General features: G+C 58.3%; 1 protein-coding gene across 3 annotated transcripts; it reads right to left on the bottom strand.

The window, feature by feature from the left end:
- Positions 1 to 1,666: 1,666 nt before the first annotated feature.
- Positions 1,667 to 21,552, bottom strand: ZBTB7A (zinc finger and BTB domain containing 7A). Of its 3 annotated transcripts, none has more exons than XM_065042209.1 (3): positions 21,418 to 21,552; positions 7,088 to 8,292; positions 1,667 to 2,486 (listed from the first exon to the last, which is right to left on the bottom strand). In XM_065042209.1, exons 2-3 carry the CDS (start codon positions 8,275 to 8,277, stop codon positions 2,033 to 2,035), a joined length of 1,644 nt encoding a protein of 547 aa, XP_064898281.1. In that variant the 5' UTR covers positions 8,278 to 8,292; positions 21,418 to 21,552; the 3' UTR covers positions 1,667 to 2,032. The 3 variants fall into 3 exon arrangements, with proteins under 3 accessions (XP_064898281.1, XP_064898280.1, XP_064898282.1); XM_065042208.1 differs by lacking the exon at positions 21,418 to 21,552 and adding an exon at positions 20,405 to 20,602; XM_065042210.1 differs by lacking the exon at positions 21,418 to 21,552 and adding an exon at positions 19,681 to 19,817.
- Positions 21,553 to 21,647: the final 95 nt, after the last annotated feature.

The following is a 21,647-nucleotide window of genomic DNA, read 5'->3' as shown; positions in this document are numbered from 1 at the left end:
TATTATTATTTTTGTGGTGTTTTTGTTTTAAAATCATATTTATATCTATTTTTTTTTATTAATTTTTATTGCTTTTTATGCTGCATTAAATAAAACACCCCCCCCCCCCCCCCCCCCCCGCACACACTCCCCTCTCACTCCCTCTCCAAATCACATTCGGCCCAACCTGCTGTTGCTTTAACACCGAAAGGAACCCGAAATAAATCAGAATTAAAATAAAAACACAAAAGGAGAGAATCTAAAAAGTGCTTTTTGAAAATAAAAAGGGCTTAAAATCTCTTTTTTTTTTTTTTGCTTTTTTTTTTTTATATATATATATATTTTTTGTTTTTTTTTAAGTTTAAAAATGTGCATTTAGAAAACAGGTGACCAGCTGAAAGGTGCCTCTTCTTATCCTCTTACATACCCGCCTCTAGAGCCATAGAGCATCTATATATATATATATACATATATATATATACTTCTTTTGGGAATGGGGCTGGGGGGGGGGCCCCAAAAAAGGCCTCCTGGCCCTTTAAGGGAGGCCTCAAATAACCTTTTTGCAAAGGAATTGGCCATTTTTAGGTGCTTTTTTTGGGGTGGGAAGCTGGTGGTCAAAATACACTTGGGGAGGGTCGGGGGGATTGGGTGTGACCCACATTCCCCCCCCCCCCAAAATTATTGGGATGGACACACCAATGGACGCGGGGATGGACGGACCCTTGCTGGGGGTGTCCCCTGATGGGGTGTTCCCAAATGGGGTGTTCCCAAATGGGGTGTTCCCAGATGGGGTGTTCCCAAATGGGGTGTTCCCAGATGGAGTATCCCAAATGGGGTGTTCTCAAATGGGGTGTTCCCAGATGGGGTGTCCCAAATGGGGTGTTCCCAGATGGGTTGTTCCCAAATGGGGGTGACCCCAAATGGGGTGTCCCCAGATGGGGTGTCCCCAGATGAGGTGTCCCAAATGGGGTGTTCCCAAATGGGGTGTCCCCAAATGGGGCATCCCTAGACGGGGTGTCCGCAGATGTTCCCAAATGGGGTAATAGGGCTGTCCCCAAATGGGGTGTCCCAAATGGGGTGTTCTCAGACAGGGTGTCCACAAATAGGGTGTTCCCAAATGGGGTGTTCTCAAATAGGGTGTCCCCAGACGGGTTGTTCCCAAATGGGGGTGACCCCAAATGGGGTGTCCCCAAATGGGGTGTTCCCAAGTGGGGTGTCTGCAGATGTTCCCAAATGGGGTAATAGGGGTGTCCCCAAATGGGATGTCCCAAACGGGGTGTTCTCAAATGGGGTGTCCACAAATAGGGTGTTCCCAGATGGGCTGTCCCCAAATAGGGGTGTCCCCAGCCGGGGGGTCCGACACCCGCTGCCAACAGCAAAATCCTGCTTGTCCGCTCACATGATTTTTCTGTTGTACTTTAGGCAATTTTAGGCAATTTCAGGCCATTTCCACCTCGTGCCGGGGCTGGCGGGACGGACTCACCCCCCAAACCCCTGACCCCCCCAACCTCCCGGGGAGGCGCCGCCTCGGGCCGGGCCGCGCTTCACCCCCCAAACCCAGACATTTCACCCCAAAAAGAAGACACCTTACCTTCCCCAAAGCATCGGGGGGGCCGCCGCGCTCCCCAGGCCCCGCGTGCCGCCCCCCAGCCCTTCCGCTCCTACCACTCGCTTCTTTTTTCTTATATTTTTCCTTTTTTTTTTCCTTAAATAGATCTCTCTCTGAAATATTTTTGATTTAACGTGTGTTTGGACACAAAATAAAGCTTTGGATTTACATGGAAGCTCTTTTCCATGCGACAGAGCCACTTTCCATCCCCGCCCCGCGCTTCCAAGCATCCGCCTTTCCAACAGAAGGTCCTTGGCTACTGAGGGATCCTGGGGAGCCCTGCTTACCATGGGAAGATTGGAAACATTATATATATATATATATATATCCTTTTTTTTTTTTTCTATTTTTTCTTTTTTTTTTTAAAAAGGGAGAGAAACATCTTTAAAGAGAAAAATCGGAGGAAAAGTACTAACTAGATTTCGTGACGCTTTGTTTTTTGGTTTAGGAGAGTCCTTGCGTGTTACCCTCAGCCGACCCTCCTGCTACATTCAATCCTGACTCTTCATTGTTAGAATTCTCCTCAAAGTGCTGCTGCTCCTCGCCGTTCCTCTGCGGGGTGTCCTCTGATTCTTGGCTCTCCCCCCCGGCTTGAAAACTTCCATCCTCGGCGCTACCCGTCGGGGTGCTGGGCAACCCCCCGGCATCTCTCACCCGGGGTTTTCGGCCCCTCCGCGAGGGAATCCCGTTGCATCCATCTTTTTTAAGGTGCCTGTGCAAGTGGTCGGAGCGGACGAAAGTCTTGAAGCAGCTGTCGCACTGGTAGGGCCGCAGGCCGGTGTGGACGCGCATGTGGTTCTTCAAGTCGTAGTTGTGGGCGAAGGCGGCGCCGCATTGCTGGCACAGGTACGGCTTCTCCCCGGTGTGCTTCCGCATGTGCACCTTCAGCTTGTCCTGCCTGCCGAGAGAGGGGACACGGGGACAGTCACACTGCGGGGGGGTGCTGCCGGCCCTGCGCACGGCACGGGGGTGAGGACGCACCGGTGCGGGGCTGAGTGTCAGTCGGTACGGGGCTGAGCATCGGCACGGGTCAAACGTCACCTGGTACGGGGCTGAGTGTCCATACAGGGTCAAATATCACCCAGTACGGGGCTGAGCATCCCTACAGGGTCAAACATCACCTGGTATGGGGCTGAGCATCCCTACAGGGTCAAACATCACCTGGTATGGGGCTGAGTGTCCATACAGGGTCAAATATTGCCCAGTACGGGGCTGAGCATCAATACGGGGTCAAACATCACCTGGTATGGGGCTGAGCATCCATACGGGATCAAATATTGCCCAGTACGGGGCTGAGCATCCATGTGGGGTCAAATATCACCCAGTACGGGGCTGAGCATCAGCACGGGTCAAACGTCACCTGGTACGGGGCTGAGTGTCCATACAGGGTCAAATATTGCCCAATACGGGGCTGAGCATCAATACAGGGTCAAATATTGCCCGGTATGGGGCTGAGCGTGCATATGGGATCAAACATCACCTGGTATGGGGCTGAGCATCCATACAGGGTCAAACATCACCTGGTACAGGGCTGAGCATCCATACAGGGTCAAATATCGCCCAGTACGGGGCTGAGCATCCCTACAGGGTCAAACATCACCTGGTACAGGGCTGAGCATCTATACAGAGTCAAATATTGCCCAGTACGGGGCTGAGCATCCCTACAGGGTCAAACATCACCTGGTATGGGGCTGAGTGTCCATACAGGGTCAAACATCACCTGGTATGGGGTTGAGCATCCATACAGGGTCAAACATCACCTGGTATGGGGTTGAGCATCCATACAGGGTCAAATATCACCCGGTACGGGGCTGAGCATCTGTATGGGATCGAACATCAGCTGGTACGGGGCTCAGCATTTGTATGGGGTCAAACAACACCTGGTACAGGGCTGAGCAACATCCAGCACAGCGCTGAGCACCGGCACAGGGCTGAGCATCACCCAGAACAGAATCAAACATCACCCAGTACAAAGCTGAACACTGGTGTGGGGCTGAGCATCGGTGTGGGGCTGAGCACCACCCAGTGTGGGGCTGAGCATTGGTGTGGGGCTGAGCACCGCCCAGTGTGGGGCTGAGCATCGGTGTGGGGCTGAGCACCGCCCAGTGTGGGGCTGAGCATCGGTGTGGGGCTGAGCACCGCCCAGTGTGGGGCTGAGCATCGGTGTGGGGCTGAGCACCGCCCAGTGTGGGGCTGAGCACCGCCCAGTGTGGGGCTGAGCATCGGTGTGGGGCTGAGCACCGCCCAGTGTGGGGCTGAGCGTGGGCACAGGGTCAAACCGACGCTGCCGCGCTCTCCAGAGCCGGGAAGGGCAGTCGCGGCGGTCGGGCCGGGGGCCAATGGGGCCACGTGAACCACAACGTCTCGCTGCTTCCTGGATGAAAAACCTCCGGCCCGAAGCGCGTGGTGGGGACAAGGGGATCCAGCTCCATCCCGCGCCGCAATGCCCTGCAGAAAAGGCAGCTCCGCACCAGTTCTGTCAGCACCAGGGCCCAACATGTCCCAAAACTTCAGGGTTCAGAACACCAAGGACGTGTCTGCTTCTCATTTTAACGCAGCTCCCAAAGGGGCTGGGATGGTGGGTCTTGCTTAAAACGTGGTGCGCAGCGGCACGCCAAAACAGCTTTTAAAAATTAAATTATAATTTAGAAAATATTTATAATTTTTATTTTAAAAAGAAACAAATCACCCTGCCTTTGTTTCAGCAGATCATGAGGGCACGGCGGGCGCTCCTCCCCCTGCCAACGCAGAGGCACCAGGAAGCAAAGTGAGCAAAAATCGACGTTAACTGACAGGCTGCGGTCCCACCCGGCACGGGGGCGGCAGCAAACAGCCCTGCAAAACAAAACAGCCCCGCAAAACAGCCCCGGCTCGTCCCCCCGCCCTGCCCCACGTCCTCCTCCGAGGGCAGGACTGAGTGTCCCACAGCCCCACGTCCTCCTCCGAGGGCAGGATTGAGCATCCCACAGCCCCACGTCCTCCTCCGAGGGCAGGACTGAGCGTCCCACAGCCCCACGTCCTCCTCCGAGAGCAGGACTGAGCGTCCCACAGCCCCACGTCCTCCTCTGAGGGCAGGACTGAGTGTCCCACAGCCCCACGTCCTCCTCCGAGGGCAGGACTGAGCGTCCCACAGCCCCACGTCCTCCTCCGAGGGCAGGACTGAGCGTCCCACAGCCCCACGTCCTCCTCTGAGGGCAGGACTGAGCGTCCCACAGCCCCACGTCCTCCTCCGAGAGCAGGACTGAGCGTCCCACAGCCCCACGTCCTCCTCTGAGGGCAGGACTGAGTGTCCCACAGCCCCACGTCCTCCTCCGAGGGCAGGACTGAGCGTCCCACAGCCCCACGTCCTCCTCCGAGGGCAGGACTGAGTGTCCCACAGCCCCACGTCCTCCTCCGAGAGCAGGACTGAGTGTCCCACAGCCCCACGTCCTCCTCCGAGAGCAGGACTGAGCCTCCCACAGCCCCACGTCCTCCTCCAAGAGCAGGACTGAGTGTCCCACAGCCCCACGTCCTCCTCCGAGAGCAGGACTGAGTGTCCCACAGCCCCACGTCCTCCTCCGAGGGCAGGACTGAGTGTCCCACAGCCCCACGTCCTCCTCTGAGAGCAGGACTGAGTGTCCCACAGCCCCACGTCCTCCTCCGAGAGCAGGACTGAGTGTCCCACAGCCCCACGTCCTCCTCCGAGGGCAGGACTGAGTGTCCCACAGCCCCACGTCCTCCTCCGAGGGCAGGACTGAGTGTCCCACAGCCCCACGTCCTCCTCCGAGGGCAGGACTGAGCGTCCCACAGCCCCACGTCCTCCTCCGAGGGCAGGACTGAGCGTCCCACAGCGTCCCCAGCCTACCGCGATACGCGGCATTCAGAATTTATTGTCAAGAAATGCACTGTCATCCCATGAGATAAGGATGGGAAGGAGAGAATGGAGAAGGAATGCAAAAGATTCATAAAACTGGGAGGAAAACCGGGATAATGGAGAGCTTGGTCAGGTTGGCACCCATTTTAAATTGGGGGCCGCTGAGATGAGGCTCTGAGCACAGCCCGGGGGTCAGGGAGGAGGAAGAAAACAACTCGGTGACACCCCTGCCAAAAACAACCCAGGGCAGGTGAGACATGGGCTGGTAGCTGGAGGGAGATGGGGCCAGGACACCCCTGGACCAGGACACCCCTGGACCAGGACACCCCTGGACCAGGACACAGGCAGAGGGAGCTGGAAACCAGCTGGGATTTGGGGCAGCAGCCTCAAGGGAGGTTTTGGGGCTGCGGTTATGTGGCGAGACGTGCCATGGGGCACAGTGAGGCCGAGCACGGCTCCTGGCCCCGTCCGGGCTTCTCCGCACCCAAACGCTGCGGGGAGGATGAAGAAGAGGGATGTATTTCGGCTGGAAAATAGCAGGGCCCTGGTGCGTTTATAGGGGCTGGGATAAGGATGGAGCTTCCACCCCATTCTCTGCGGTACCGGAGCGCAGGGCCCATCCAAAACCCACCCAGATGGAGGAGCGACGAGGTGGCGCTGCCACCATGGCTTGTTTCCACATCCTCGGGCTCCAACCACGCGAGGACCTTGGACCGCTCGGGTGCAGCGGGCGGATGGTGCGCAGGGCAGGGCCGGGTGCTGGGGAGCGGGCAGGGCTGGCATCCTGCCCCCGCCGTTATCTGCGTTCCTCGGCTCGCCAGCGCGGGGCTGGGTGGGGACGGGGGGAGGACGCGGCCGCCTGCCCGGGCCCCAGCCCCAACTGCCACATCTGCAGTGGGGAGCGCCCCAGGGAACCCCCACGGGAGGATTTCAGCGGGTTCCCCGGCCGAGCAGCCCACGCAGCCCCTCGGCAGGGCCGGGCTGGGACCCCCGCCCCGGCTGGGCCATCGCAGAGCCCGGCGAGAGGAGGCGGCGCGGGGACACGTGGACCAGAGCGAACCGGAGGAATCCAAACAATATCCCCTTTCTTCAGCAGAGGAACCCTGATTAGAAACAGCAGCGAGGCGAACGCCCCCAGGGAGCCGAACTGAGGCACCGACCGCCGTTTGTGTGTTTTTCGGGGTGCCCATCATGGGTCACCGAGAGAGGACACGAGCTACGTGGGGTTCAGCCTCTTCCCAACACAACTACAGCCCCTTAAGTCGCCCCACGGAGCCGTTTTTAAATGACGCTCCAACACGCGCCCCAACCTTGAGCTCCTCGGCCACGATGGAAACACCGAGGGCTGCAGCTCCATCTAATCAACCACGTTATTTGGCCTCCACAGAAGCCCAGGTCTGGCCAGGCTTCCAGCAGAGCTCAGCAATTCAGGACACCAGGACGGTGTGGCGCTGGATATCCAGATACCTCAAGGGTCAGACCCCCAAATTGCTCATCTCTCTGGAAAACTCTGGCCTTCACATCCAACTCGCCTCTTAGGATGGAAATTAGGCAAGATAAAATCGCACAAGACCGGCGGCTGGGGAAAGGCAAGAGCCGGTTTTGTGTGACGATCCCCTCTCCTCCGGCATCCGCCCGCTCCTCACCTGGTGAATCGGACTTGGCAGATATTGCACTCGTAGGGCTTCTCCCCGGTGTGGGTGCGGATGTGGCGCGGCAGCTTGCCGGCCCCCTGGATCACCTTCTCGCAGATGGGGCACTTCTGGAATGCTTTTGCCCTGATCTTCTTCTCCACTTTCTGGGACCAGGACGGATAGGTGTCACTCTCGTTCGAACTGCCGAAATATTTCAAGTAATAATCCATGACCCCATCGTCATCCTTCCGGTCGTCCTCCCCGAGCTGTTGTCTCCCCACGGAATTAATCATCTGCTGCAGCAAGGCGCTCGCGGCCAAGCCGTCCGCCTCCCGCGCATCATCCTCCGTCTCCGCTGCAGCGGGAACAAAACTGGGGGAGTCACCAGCTTCTTGCTGGTCCAGAGACCCCCCCGGGGTCCCCTCCTCTTCTCCCGGTGTGGGCAAGTTACGGGCGCTGTAATGTCCGTTCTGAGAGGGCGAGAACAAGGAGCCAGGAGGCGCCTCCTCCTCCTCTCTGTCCAGCCACATGCCTTGGTTGCTGTCAGGATCACAGTCATTGGCCTTTGGTCTTTCGCTTGTTGGGGCTTGCGAGTAGAACTCTACGCCATTGCAGTCCGGCTCCTCCTCCTCCTCCGGGCCTCGGAAGTTCAGTCTCTGAAGGTCTCTCAACTCTGGGTTGGTCCACGGGAAGCTGCCTTGGTGGCCATTGACAGGGTTGCTCTGGAAGAACTCCAGGTACTCTTTTGCTCTGAGATGGTTCCTTTGATCAATTTGATCTACTGTATCCATCTGGTCATTTTTGGCCAGAATCTTCCTGTCCAGGAGATCCGTGCAAACATCCCGCACCGCCGGGATCTCCAGCAGTGTGGCGGCGTTGAGGATGTCGTTGACGTTCGAAGTGCTGACGGTCAGGGTCGCGGTGTAAGCGAACTCCAGCAGAGCCGACAAGGCGTCCGCACTCACAAAGTCTATCTCATACACGTTTTGCTGGTCCACCACTAACCCTGAGGTGAAGAGCTTCTTGAAGTACTGGCTGCAGGCGGCCAGGACGGAGCGGTGGGTGGGGAACTCCTGGCCTTCCACCAAGATGACCACGTCGCACAACAGCCCGTTGTTTCTCTGCTCATTCAAACTGCTGAGGATGTCGCTGCTGTGGTCGGGGAAGGGGATCCCTATGGGGCCGTCCACGCCACCCGCCATCTTCGACGCAGAAGGCTACGGGAGAAGAAGAAAACAAAAGCGCGGTGAGTCAGGGACGCTTCGTCTGTGGCGCACGGGCGAACTTCCCACCGCGGAGCATGGCGCTGCAAGCACCGGCCACCGGCTCGCGTGTCCCCTCCACGTCACCCTGGAGCGCCACGTCCTGCCTGGTGTCCCCATCAGCAGGTGGGGACGTTCCCCTCTTGCCTTTATTGGGGAAGGAGGAGAAATGCAGCCCAGGTGCTCGGGATAAGAGCTGAACTAGCGCAAAGCTGGGCCAGGGCCCACAAGCCTCGGCAAGGACTGGGCTTAACAGAGCCAGACAGCACCTGGACCACGCTGGCCTGGCTTGAGCCTCACCAGAGGATCCCAGCCCACCTGCCCAGCGCCACCGCTCGCTCCGCATCACTCCCGATGTGCTACGCGGCAGAAACGGGTCCACTTGACTTTAAAACCATCCTCTGTTCAAAGGCTGAAACAGCCCAAGCAAAGCGAGTTGCTCACAACAGACCCTGTTTGCTGGAGGGGGCACCGGGGCCAAACACCCCCCCGGCTTCCCCAGTTCCCCAGGCCCAGCCTCTGGTCCCCAAAACTGGGAATAACACCTCCATCCTGTCTCAAGCAGCAAAGCCCTCTACTCCGTGCCACAGTGATGCTGTCCGCCTATAAATCAATCTATTCCTCCCCGCGCCCCAAGCACGAGGATCCTTGGGGCCAACACAACCTGCGGTACATCCACACGCAAATAATTTGATTCATAAAAACACCTCCGCACAAGCCTAAGTAGCAAAGTCCCCGGTTTACAGGTGGGGAAACTGAGGCCCAGCAGGAAGCGGCCGGGCCCACGCGAGGGGGACACGATGAGTCAGGAGCATCCAGAACGCGGTAATTACACAGGAAACGACTCCCGGCCCCGCGTCCCGCACGGGGAGCTCGCAACCAGGGTGCAACACAGCACTCGCTTCCCAACACACCCCCCCATGCTGGGCCTGCTAGCAGATTGATCTGGAGTTGGCCATATTTTCTGATTTTTTTAAAGATTTATTAATCCAATGGGGGCAAACAAGGAGTTTCTGCACCCTTTTTATCCAAAGGAAACACAGGAAAAGGTAGTTCTGAGGCGGTGAAATGCCAAAATGAAGCAAAGCCCTCGATATTCAACACAAGTATAAAACAGCTTTAAGCTCACGTGTAAATGTGCTGGGGGTGAGGGACGGACCAGGGGAGCGGGGCAGGTCCCGCGCTAAGGCCAAGCCCAAAGCCGGGCTGCTCTGGGGCGGCCGGAGTGGGACTCGAACCCTCTATTTCATGGGGTTTTTAAATAAGAGGAGAGGAAGAAGCCATTTGGTGCTGAGCGCAGCCTGGGGAGCGGGAAAGCCGGGTCCAGGTGTCCCCGGGCAAGGTCCCCGCGTCTCTGCATCCACAAGGGGTCCAGGGACCCCCCAACCGCAGGGCTACAACCGGGGTGGCCTTTGGTGCTATAGCACTTGCCCTGTTCCCACCAGGGCAGCCCCAAACCCCCCCCCAAATTTGAGCTACCACAGCACATCCCTCCCCAAAAAACCAGGTCTGATACAAGACCTTCCAGCCCGGCAACCGACATTAAAGCCTTTCCCCCCGCACCTGAATTATACATTTTTGGAAGCGCCTCCCACCCCCAAAGAGAATTTGAGCTGCATGAAGCATTCTGAAATCTCCTGGGCAGCCGAGCTCTGTCACCCACACAACCGGGCTGTGCCGGGGACCGGGGGACCCGGGACAATGGGCCGGACAGTGTGGGAACGGCTGCGGGGTCACGGGACCGCCCGGCTGGCATGGCCGTTGCACCACTCGGCGGCTCATTCTCCTCGCACAACACGGCCTTTGTGTCCCCGGGCCGCGGTGGCCGAGAACATGAGGGGGCTGCCCCCCAAGTGCCCCCCACGGACCACCGGGCTCCTTCCCCGAGCGCGGCCACCCAGCGCTTCAAAATCACACCCCGTGTGCTTTGCGGGGGGTGAACAGCCGGGGTATTAAACCTGCGCAGAGCTGGTAATGAGATGGAACCTTCTAGCTTTACGGGTTGAAGAAAGAATAACTAAAATCCAGCAACGCCGGGCAGGTGGGTCGGGTGAAACGCGCTCGGGAAGGAGCTCCCGACAGCCAGGTGACAAGTGACAACAGCCACTGGCCAGCGAGTCCCCTCCTTGGCAAGGACGAGGTCTGAACGGGCCACCAAGGGGGAGCTGCGGCCACTGACCTAAATATCCCTGGCAGCTCTTTTCTCTCCCTGCACCCCAAAGGGCGTTTGAGGCTGCTGGTCCCAGAGCGCGCGTCCCGGCAGGGCCGCACAACACCACGTTTCACCCCAAAGCGCCTGTGTTGGAGAAGCGAGGAAATGGGTCTCGCAGTGTGACCGAGGGGGCACCGTCAACTTAAAATATGGCCCATCTGAAAGAGAGAGTTCGCAACAATAGCAGAGCTCTCAAATTTATTTACAGACCTATTTACAAAGCTGGCGGAACACGGCACATGTCCCTAACCGCTCGGTTCACTCCGCTCTGCGTTTCCAAAGATACTGAAGTGCTGGAGCGGGTCCAGAGAAGAGCAACAAGACTGGGGAAGGGACTTGAACACAAGACCCATGGGGAGAGGCTGAGGGAGCTGGGCTTGTTTAGTCTGGAGAAGAGGAGGCTTAGAGCTGAGCTCAGCACTCTCCAGAACTACCTGAAGGGCAGTTCTAGCCAGGTGGGGATTGGGCTCTTCTCCCAGGCATCAGCAATAGGACAAGGGGCCATGGGCTTCAACTCTGCCAGGGGAAATTGAGGCTGGAGATGAGAAAGCAATTCTTTGCAGAGAGAGTGGTCAGGATTGGAATGGCTGCCCAGGGAGGTGCTGGACTCACCGGCCCTGGAGGTTTTGAAACTGAGATTGGCCATGGCACTTAGTGCCATGATCTAGTCAATGGACTGGAGTTGGACCAAGGCTTGGACTGGATGATCTCTGAGGGCTTTTCCAACCCAGTCCATTCTGTGAACACAAGAGAGCTTTGGCTTTCCCCGGCTCCCACACAAAACCAGCCCAATTCCACACAGGAAAAATGACTTGTTTTTGGTGTTAAGTGCTGCTGAACACACGTTCACCTCCCCGAGATGCTGCTCGCAGCAACCCCGGCTGCTCCGCATCCAACTGGTTTTGCACCGCGGCAGCTGCAGTTTGACGCTGCTCCTCAGCACTAAAAGGTTATTTTCTCAAGCTCAAGTTCTCAACCCGCTCCTTTCAGACCTACCAGACGAACTGCAAAAAGAGCAGAAGAACAGAGCGTTAAGCGAACAGCCGAAAGCCCTGAGCTTGCACTTCGCTCCCCTCCCGCCCGGCCCCATCGCCTTCCTCCAGGAGCGCTGGAATTGGATATTTACATTCAAATGAGACGACCACATTAAGATGGGATCGCAACCCAAAGTGCTGACAAAACACCGCTTAATTACTAGTTTTCCACCCAACCTCGGTGTTCGGCGTTCTCTTCATGTGCTTCTTTGCATCGCTTTAAAATTTCGCTGGGCAAACAGAGGAAGCCGAGCAGCTTGGGAGGGCTTGGAATTATACGGTATCAGGTGGAAAAGCTTGGTCACAGGGAATGTTCTCAGTGTGCTCTTCACCTGGAAGAGATCCCAAATCTCCTGACCAAGGCCGGGCTCCAGCAGCACCCACCACAAGCTTGAGCAACATCACGGACCCGCTTCGGGGAGAAAAAGCACATTATTAGCGCCTTTTCCAGCCAGCACCAGGCAAAACGGCTTCAGGGCAGCAACACCATCCACACAACGAGGTTTCCCGGGAACAACCGCGTTTCGGGCTACGGCACATGGTTGTTTGGCCTCTTGCAGGTGGAGGTACCCAAGGAATGAGGATGAATAGTTGCTCTGTGTAATTTCTTTAAGGAAATAAATGCAGATAGGATGGTGCCAGGGTGGGCTTTGCAGCAGCGCTGCTGTGTGCTAGAGAAGAATTATTAAAATAATGTTGTTATATTAAAAAGAAGTCACTGTTTTGCTTGCCCAAGGTCCAAACGTTACCGCAGCCCTTGCTCACCCCCTATGAATAGCTCACCCCAGTTATAGTCACACAAAACAATCCCTTGTCTCTACATTTTGGGAGCGATCGTGCCGGTCGCCCCCTTTCCTTCTTGCAGCTGCGGGGACGCGTCTGCTCGGCCGGAGCCCTCGGGATAACCCAGCGGCTGTGCCGACACCGCGCTGCGCCGACGCCGCGGGACGAGCCCCGGCAGGTCCCGCTCTGCCCGGGATCCACCCGAAACTATGCGGAGGCCTCGGGAAACACAGCTCGCACGCAGCCGGGTGGGAAGATGGTGGGCAGGAGGAAATGAAGGGAAGTGTTTTGCCTGCTTGGGAAAACAATATATATTTAAAAATCGCTATTTCAACCATTCTACGGCGCTATTCAAACTCAGCTCCTAACAGGAACGTGCTGGCGGCAGTTTAGTGCCACGCTGCTGGAATGACGTGGACCTGCAAAATGGATACGTGTTCGTGAGAGGGAGACCCCACACATCAAGAGGAGCAAACTGTGTTGCATTAAAAATTAAGATAAAAGTACGCTGATTGTTTTTCTTTAAATAAATCTCAATTTTCCATAGCGCAACAGAGATAGATCTTTTGTGTTTAGCAGGTAATTGAGCCATCGGCGGCAAAAAGAGCGAATTCAAGCTTTCTTATATCTTGACTGGACATCGCATCTGGGGTAAAGCACCAGAGGACACGCACAGCATGACCAAGATCATGCAGCTATTGAAGTGAGGAGATCAGAGCAGAAGGAGCACCCTGTGGCCTCTTGTTGGACAATACGGCTCTGTTTTCTGCCCAAAAACCCCCTCCAGCCCCTGACACATCCCCAGCTCAGGGCACCGGCTCCGGGAAGCGTCTTATCCCCGGCTCTCAGCGCTGGGGCTGTTACCGCAGCTCTGATCGCTGGATTCACAACGCGAAGGGTCATCTAAGGAACGAGACCGACCACATCACAGGGATTCGGTCGGCTCCCACAACGGTTATTCGCATCCTTCCAAAGATCGGAGCTTTCCAAGCATCCCGCTTCAGGATCTGAAATTTAATGTGAGGCGTAAAAACAATGGAGACGCTACGATACCCGGCAGGGCAGCCCCAGCTCTTCCATCGCAGCAACCGCCTCTCGGTTCAGCCCAACCCGCTGAACCGCAGCACTATCAGGTAAGCAAAGCAGCGGGGCCGCGCTCCCATGGCCAGGTCTGACCTGCCGGGGAGGTTTGCCTCTCCCTACTGTCTAGAAATATAAGCCCGGGCGGCGTAGGAAGCTCCAGCAATGAGCCAACCCTTGTTCTAGGGCTGTTTCATACCCATCGTACAGGGATATCTACCCAAAAACCTGCAGGACCGTCAACCGCCAATCCTTCAGCATCTTCAAAGAGCCAAAACGCTTTATGAGCCGTTTATCGACAGGGAAGAAATACCCCAAACACCGCAGAAACAACCATCTCCAGGGCAGGACGCGCGATGATCGAGCGGCAGAGAAATTCAGACAGGAAAGGAGAATCCCACATCCTGCTACCGCTGCCAAGGGAACGGCGGGAGGAAGAGTAGCTGGTAATTGCTCCCATCAAATTTTGGATAGAGCACTGGCATCCAACACCCCCTGGACCCTCAATGAGCATCATGGGAACCTGCATGACCACAAGTAATAAAGAACCTCGAATTTCCTGCGTATCAAGAAAATAATGATAACAATCCCCTCCCACGGCAGAGCGGCTCTGAGGCAGCAGCGGTGCCAAGCGCTGGTTTTGCCGCGGTCATCTCCTCTCCTCTCCTGGGACTGGATCTGCAGAGCCAGGGGACAAGGACAACGTCCCCGCTCGGGAACGGCTGCGCCCTGCGCTCATCCAGGAGCCTGCGCGGCGCTGATGCGTTTTGGCAGAGCATCCAAACCGGGCTGGAAGAGCCTCGTTGAAGAACTGGGCTGGAGAAGTCTCAAGCCCACATTACCCCAGCGTTTCAGCGCGGGTATGGAACTGGGGTACGGAGGGATGGTGACCACCAGGCCTCTCGTCGCGGTGACACATCGCCTGGACAAACAGGTTCTGGGGGTAATTCAGCAGTCTCCCTCCTACCTCAAGCCATTTCTAATCCTTCCAGTATTCAAAGCTGCCCTTAGCACCGTGTCAGCAGCGGGAAGGAGCCAAGGAGAACTTCACCAAGACACCTCGGTGCTGGGACATCAACCACTCATGCCAAGGCAGAACCAGAACAAGAGCAATCGGAACCAGGACCTCGAATCCTGCCGGCAGCAGCAAGTTGTAAAACAGGAGAAGAGATGGTGCGACCAGGATGGAGCAGGGACATAATAACGACCCAGGTGGAGCTGGACTCCGTGGTGCTGCTAATGAGATACAGAGGTCTGGGATTCCTCGTCGTGACAGAGGAAATCACCAGGGACGCTGCTACAGAGCACACCTGGAAGAAAAGGCCTTGTTGCACTCTGCGTCTCCCAGGACAAGGTGTGTTGCTTTATCACAGAATCACAGAACGGTTTGTGTTGAAGGGACCATCCCAGCTCATCCAGTGCCATGAGCAGGGACATCTTCACCAGCTCAGGTTGCTCAGACCCCGTCCAGCCTGGCCTGGGATGTCTCCAGGGATGGTTCATCTACCCCCTCTCTGGCCAACCTGGGCCAGGCTCTCACCACCCTCAGGGCCAACAATTCCTTCCTCATGTCCAGCCTGAATATCCCTCCTTTAGTTTAAAACCATCACCCCTTGTCCTATCGCAACAGGCCCTGCTTAAAAGTCTGTCCTCATCTTTCTTAGCTAAATTCTATGACTAAGAAAACAGACAAGGGACGACCGAACGTCACTGCAGATCCCTCCTGATGTCTGGAACTGGGATGGCTTTTCCTTCCAGGGCACAGCACATGGGAAGTTTGGCTTCCTCCGTAGCACCAGTGACCAGCAAAAGCCAGAATTCGCTGGGAGCCCGGCAGACACAGGGCCTGCGCACACCTGCTGTCACACGGCCCAGCACCGCGGGCTCCTCCGCATCGGTCACGGCACAGCCAAAAGCAGCAGCCACGGCCCAACCCGCCACCCCCCAAAACCACCCGCACCGAGCAACACGCAGCCCGTTCCAGCAATGACAGCGAGAACCGGGAGGTACTAAAACTCCTCCCATGTTGCAAGGTGAGCTTGAACTGGTTACTCCACCCAGACCTCCGTGCCAATTTTCTCCTTTGTCATCAGAGATCGTATTTAATCCAGCAGGAATGCGCCTTGGTTCAAGTCCGTGTAGTCACGGACCCAAGGGCAGCGCGTGTCCCTTGAACTTCGGTGTGTGCAGGGGTCTGATTTCGGGCTACCAGCCCCTCCTCACCGGCACCATCGCTCTGCCTCGGAGTTTCTCAACGTGACGGTTCCGAGTCCATGGCACCAGGTCTGCGTGCAGGGTAACGGCTTCCAGCTACCGTGAACTCCTCGGCAATGAGAAGGAATGAGCCCCCACCAAGCTGCCCAGCGCCCCTCAGACCCTGCTGCACACCCACCTCTGCTGGGTGCCAGTCGCCCCCACAGCCCTCAGCCTGCCGAAAACAGCCAGGCCCGCCTTACTTGTGTTAATGGAGGCTGCTTGTTTTGCTGCCGAAACAAACCCTCCCAAAGCCGAGCCCCGGTGTGCCCGCGGCCCTCGGACGGGTTTGCTCCCACGTTGCTCCGCTGCTGCCGTTCAGCCGTGGGTTTGCAGGGTCTGCGGGAGGCCCTGTGGGACACCAAGCCCTTGCTATCCAGCCCCTAGCCCTAATGAAATCTTTTGGAAAGCCTCAGAAGTTACAAACAAGGGGTGAAAAAAGCCCACAAAACATGAAACCATGTGTTTCTCTCCTGGCTAAAGGACCAACCCTCGCCTAGGAGCACGGTGTATGGACAGGGAAGGTTTTCTTTTCAACTCAAAAGCCCCATCCATAAGGCTGGAGGCACTGAGACCCACGCAGAAATAAGCTGCCAGTATTTCAAAAAGACAACACGGCCCCTTCACCAAAGGGAGCGACTGAAGACGCGTCACAAAGATGCGAAGCCATCACCAGAATTAACCCAGCGCTCTGCTGCGGGGACACCGGCACGTCCCAGCTGCTCAAGGCTGGATGAAACCAAGAGGTTCTGCGGGTCCTGTTTTCATCCTCATCCTGCTCAGAGACCAGGCGTGAGCACAGAGCAGCAAGAGCTCAGACCCTGTACTCCCCGCTCCACACAGACCCCCAAGTCACCGCCGGCACTTTTGCTGCGAAAGGCCGACAGCACCTGCCCCTCCACAACACGTCCCCCTCACCCTGTCACAGCTTCTCTCCATCTCCTAAACCGAGAGAACGAGAACTGCTCAAATCCCAAACCCCCCCATTCCCACGGCGCCCGGCCATCCCCCTGCACGCCCAGCTTGAATCGAACCCCAAAACCACCCCGTCCCTCTGCCCCCGCGGCCACGTCGCGGGTTCCCCTTCGCCTGACGTTCCCTCTCCGCTCGCCTGCCTCCAGCCTCCCACGTCAGAGCTCCAGAATCTCCCTAACTGCCTCAAACAGCACCTGGAAGACCAGTCGCCTTTTACACACCAGGAAGGGGGGAATACAAAATAGAGAATAAGACTGGAGTTTACTGACAAAGCAGAGCGTACCGGGCAGGGCAGTCCCTTATGTAATTCCTAGTTTGGGGATAAACACACGGCTCGGCTCGCCGTTCTCGACTCCACGCGACGTACGAAAGCGAATCTGGAGGGCGAGCATGCCGCACGCTTCATCCCCGGCAACGCCGGGCGGCCGCGAAGCTCCCGTCCTCCCCTCCTCGGCGCACGGCGAGGGGCAGGAACGCTGAACCGGCACCACGTGTGCTCTGCCTGTCGGGGCAAGAGGTTCCAAGAAACTAGAGAGCAGCGACCTGTAGCTACAAGCCTACCTTCGGCGTTTGCCCGGCTCGGCGTTGAGTAGGCACTCGAGCAAACAACAGGGGGAAAAAAGATCTACTGACTGGTTTCCAGTTTGCCAGCGGGAAATAAGTAGGTGCACGAACCAGGAAGGAAATAGAGAGCACAACTGCAGACGAACAGCGGGCAAGAGGGAGTTAAAACGCAGCGCTGGGACACTCCGAGCATCCTCTGCTGTGACAAAAAGCAGGGCAGCGGTGCTTCCCGGGTCAGGCGGGTGTTACAAACTGCAGGGGGGGCAAAGCTGGGGGGAAACGGTCCCTTCACAGGTAAAGAAACCACCCAGCGAGCGTTCCTGTCCCGGCCCTGGCGCCCCGGCAGGGCACACGGATCTGAGGAGATCGGTGAAGAGTGTGCGAGACAGCGAGGCTGTCGGCAGGAAGATCCCGCTCCCGACAGCCAGGCCGGACGCATTTTTTAAGGGGTCGGCGAAGCAACGGTGTCAGAAATCTGCCGATTGCCAGGGGATCTGCGGCTCATCTCACCGACGTGGCCTTGGCTCCCACCTGCAGCCGCGGGGCAGCCTGCACCCGGTTCCGGTTTCTCACACCTTGTCACATTAAGAGAAGAAGCCGATCGCTATAGTTTCCTTCCACCCGCTGCCCGACGTCGCGCAGGAAGATTTACAGACCCCTCGGACAGCCGGGGGGAAGGAGCCCCACCGCAACCTGAGGCACAAAACGACTTTTGCTCCATTGAAGCTGCGTCCGGACTCTGCTACAGGAGCCGGCAACGCCACCGGGGAGCGGCTTGGAAACTGAAACTATGCGCAGGGGGAAGATGATACGGGCAGGGGAGCTGGGCGAGAAACAATCGTCCCTGCATACACGCGGAGGATCCCGCCGCCCGTCTGACCTCGTTTGCTCCGGCTCCGACGTCCCCCCGCGCTGCGCCGGGGCCGGCGGGATGCGCCGGGCGCAGGTACCGGGACAGACACGTGGACACGGCGACCGGGAGGCAGCGCCAAACACAAACACGCGCCTGCTTGGATCAAAGGGTCACGGGACCGGGTACAAATGTGTCTCTTCATCCAAGAGACTGCCCGTCTTTCTGCTTTTCCCCGAGTTTTGCTCCTCAAAAGGTTTTTTAATTACAGATTGAAACCGGTCTCATCAAATTTGAGGTTAAGGCTGCTTGAGAGCACAGTTAAGAGAAACTATTTACTGCTTTGACTATGCAAGATAACAAGCAGGATTCTAATTGTTTGCCACAGAAGTTTTCTCTTTCAATAAACGCAGCACCCTGACACGGGGAAAAAACCCTCAAGTGTCAGTTTTAATCAAGATTAAACCACAGTTCTCAAGCACTTAGGCTCCGTCTCAAAAGCAGACCAGGGATGTCACAGGCCCCCAAATTTTTAGGTTGGATACCTGTGGGGATTTGATTCTCCAGAATTAAAACCCAGTGCTTGGGGAACAATTTATCCGCCAAACGAGGTCTCGATGGGCAGCGCAACCAAAGCATCGCAGCGCCCTGATAGGAGCGTTCATGCCTTCCCCGATTTGCATCCCGTGCCGACATCCAGATTCTCAGGCCAGGAAAACAACCGTCATTTTCAATTCCGCATTAAAAGTCACAAAACACAAGACAAACCCACCGCATTCATTGTGCCAAATTAATTCCGCCCAGCACCTCTCCAAAGCCGAGCTCCTTGTTAAGCCCGCGGTACGGCTAAAGATCATTGGACCTGCTACCACAACGCAACGAGATGCATATGTGACCATAAAATACATTAAAATAAACATATAAAGGCGTAAGGAGAGTTGCAGAGCAGCAGAGAATGAAGAACTACTTCCATTCACCACCAGGTTTATTAAGAGCTCATGCCTTGCAAAACCCTCCCCTGAGTTACTAACGCAATTAAAGCTCGGTGGAAAAATCCCACCATCTCACCCATGTTTGGGTTGTGCCTCTTCACTCCCTCCTTCCCCAGAACAAGCCTAAACAGGGGCCAGAATGAATATTAAACAAGAATGGCTCCTCTCTAATAAACTGCTCAGTTTCTCTCTGTCTCTCCTCTTTTAAAGTTGTTTGAATACAACATCTCCAGCAAACCATCAGAATTAAACCACCCTGTCTCTTCCCAATCAGCCTCCAGAAGTGCCCACATACCGGGATCTCCAACCAGGACTGGGAGAAACATTCAGAAATCAGACATTTCCTCGAAAAAATAAATATAAAACAATAAAAATCACAACCAAAAAAACCAAAGACCACTTTCGAAAATGACGGGATGACCTTTTAGCTCTGCTGCAACACTGCACACAACTCCAGCCCTCATTAGGTTGTAAATTCTTCCAGGCCTTCTCTACCCATGTCTATAAAGCGCTTATTATATAAGTCATGGTTTCGATAGCCAAGACAATTAACAGGGTGACACGGCCGATCGGGAGCTCGGAGCGGCAGCGCACTCTTACCAGAGTCCTCGAGCACAGAGAAACTCTTGCTGCTCAACCCCCTGCGAGCGAGAGGGTCTCGAGGAGCTGAGGCCATGGGGGAACCAGCCGAGGTACCAGCGCTCACAGCGGCTGCTGTTCCACAACGGGAACTGTCGTTTTCGGCAAACACCGGGATTTAAAAGTGCAGGTGAGAGGAAGCCCCAGGTGCCGGCTCCACCGAGGGCTTTTCACCTTCTGCTGAAACAAACTCCAGCAGCAAAGCCCTTGCGACCAGCTCACTCCGCTCACACCACGGGCACCGGCGCGATCTGCCCGTGACTTTGGCTCCTGCTCCCGGGCGAGCCGGCGATAACCTTCAGCTCTGTCTCAGGGCACCTGAACACTCAACTCCAGACCCACCGCCTCGAACTCAAGAGCCGCGAGATGAAGAGGGTGAAGCCAAGGAAACGTCACAACCCCGGCCAAACGGAGAGGCCTCCCCTCCGCCGCCAGGCAGGGATGCTGCCCCCCGTGTCACCCTCACCGCTGCGCAGCTCCAGCGGCGGGGAGAGCGGCTTATCCTGCTGGATCTCCCAGGGCAGCCCTGTGCTCCAGGGCCCCAACCCCCGGGGGGGGATTATCGCTGCGAACCGCCGCTGCCCGGCCGCCCTCTCCCCCCGCCGCCAACGGGGGTGGGTGCGGAGCCGGCCGGGGGGAGATAAGGAAGGGGTTGGCAATAAAAAGCAAATAAAAACAAACCCACAGAAGGAAGGCAGAGGCAGGCGGCAGGGCCCCCCGGGGGGACGACCTTGGGGTGCTCGGGGACAGGCGGGGGGGCCCGGCGGAGAAGGGACGCGCGGAGCGGCCCAGCCCGGCGCCCCCGCTCGGGTCGGCCCCGCCGCGGCCGGGCTGGCAGGACACACGCCCCAGGGGACCCCACCCAGCAGCCGAGCCCCCCCCTCGCCGGGCCGGGCCGGGCCGCCCCCCCGCGGGCCGCTGGCGGCGGGGCCCACAGGGAGCCTTGGCCGGGCGCCACGACCCCACCCCTTCCCCCGGGCGGGCCGCCGCCAATGGAGGCCGGGCGGGGGAGGGGGCGGGGGGCGCCCAGGCGAGGTCCCGGCCCCGCGGCCGCCGCCCGGGCTCTGTCGGGCAGGGCAGGCCGGGGCTGCGGGCGGGACGGCGCCGAGGCCGGGCGGGGGGCGCGGGCCCGGCCGGGGAGGCAGCGCAGGCCCCGCCGCGCCTGTCCCCGGCCACCCCACACCCCGCGCGCCGCCCGCCATTGGGCCGGGCGGCGGCGGGCGGGCGCGCGGGGCGGAGGGGCGCGCCCCGATTGGCCCCGCCCGCTGCCCATCAACACGCCTCCCACTCGCCGCGCACGCCGGGGCGGCCGGGAAGCGTAGTCCGCGCGCTCCCTCGCACCTGCGGGGCGGCGCGGCCGCCGGACTACAACTCCCAGGAGCCCCCGCGTCGAGTCCCCCCCCCCACCCCCCCGCCCCTCAGGGCCCTTCCCCCCCTCCGCGACCCCCCCAGCCCGGCCCGGCCAAGTACAACGTATGCAGGCGGGGGGGGGGGGAAGCGGGGGGGGGCAACTGCCCCGGCACGACCCGGCCCCCTCCGGCCCGCGGACCCCCCCGACCCCCCTCCTCGCACCACTCCCCCGCCCCCCCAGCTCCAGGGCTGCCCCCGGGCCGGGGGGATCGGGCCTCCATTCCCCCCCCCATGCCCGACCCCCGCCCGCCACCACCGCCCCCCCCCCCCCTCCGCGCCCCCCCGTACCGGGCGGGGGCTGAGCGGTCCGAGCGAGCGGAGCGGGCCGCGCCGTGCCGAGCCGGGCCGGGCCGAGCCGTGCGGGCGGGCGGAGCAGGCTCTGGCCGCCCCGCGGGAGCTGCTCGCCGAGGCCCGTATGCGGCTCCTTCCTGCTCCGGCCGGGGCCGCCCCGCTCTTAAAGGGGCCGCGCGCCGCCCCCCCCCTCCCCCCGCCCGCCCCCCCCGCACCCGCCGCCCCGG

This window comes from Columba livia, chromosome 27 (genome assembly GCF_036013475.1).
Source record: "Columba livia isolate bColLiv1 breed racing homer chromosome 27, bColLiv1.pat.W.v2, whole genome shotgun sequence".
Taxonomy (NCBI): Eukaryota; Metazoa; Chordata; class Aves; order Columbiformes; family Columbidae; genus Columba; species Columba livia.
This window is presented reverse-complemented; position numbering and strand designations above follow the sequence as displayed.

Coding starts and splice junctions, on each gene's coding strand:
- ZBTB7A (XM_065042209.1), bottom strand. CDS start 8,277: ATGGCGGGTGGCGTGGACGGCCCCATAGGGATCCCCTTCCCCGACCAC. Junction 2,487..7,087: donor TGCCAAGTCCGATTCACCAG/GTGAGGAGCGGG, acceptor CTCTCTCGGCAG/GCAGGACAAGCTGAAGGTGC.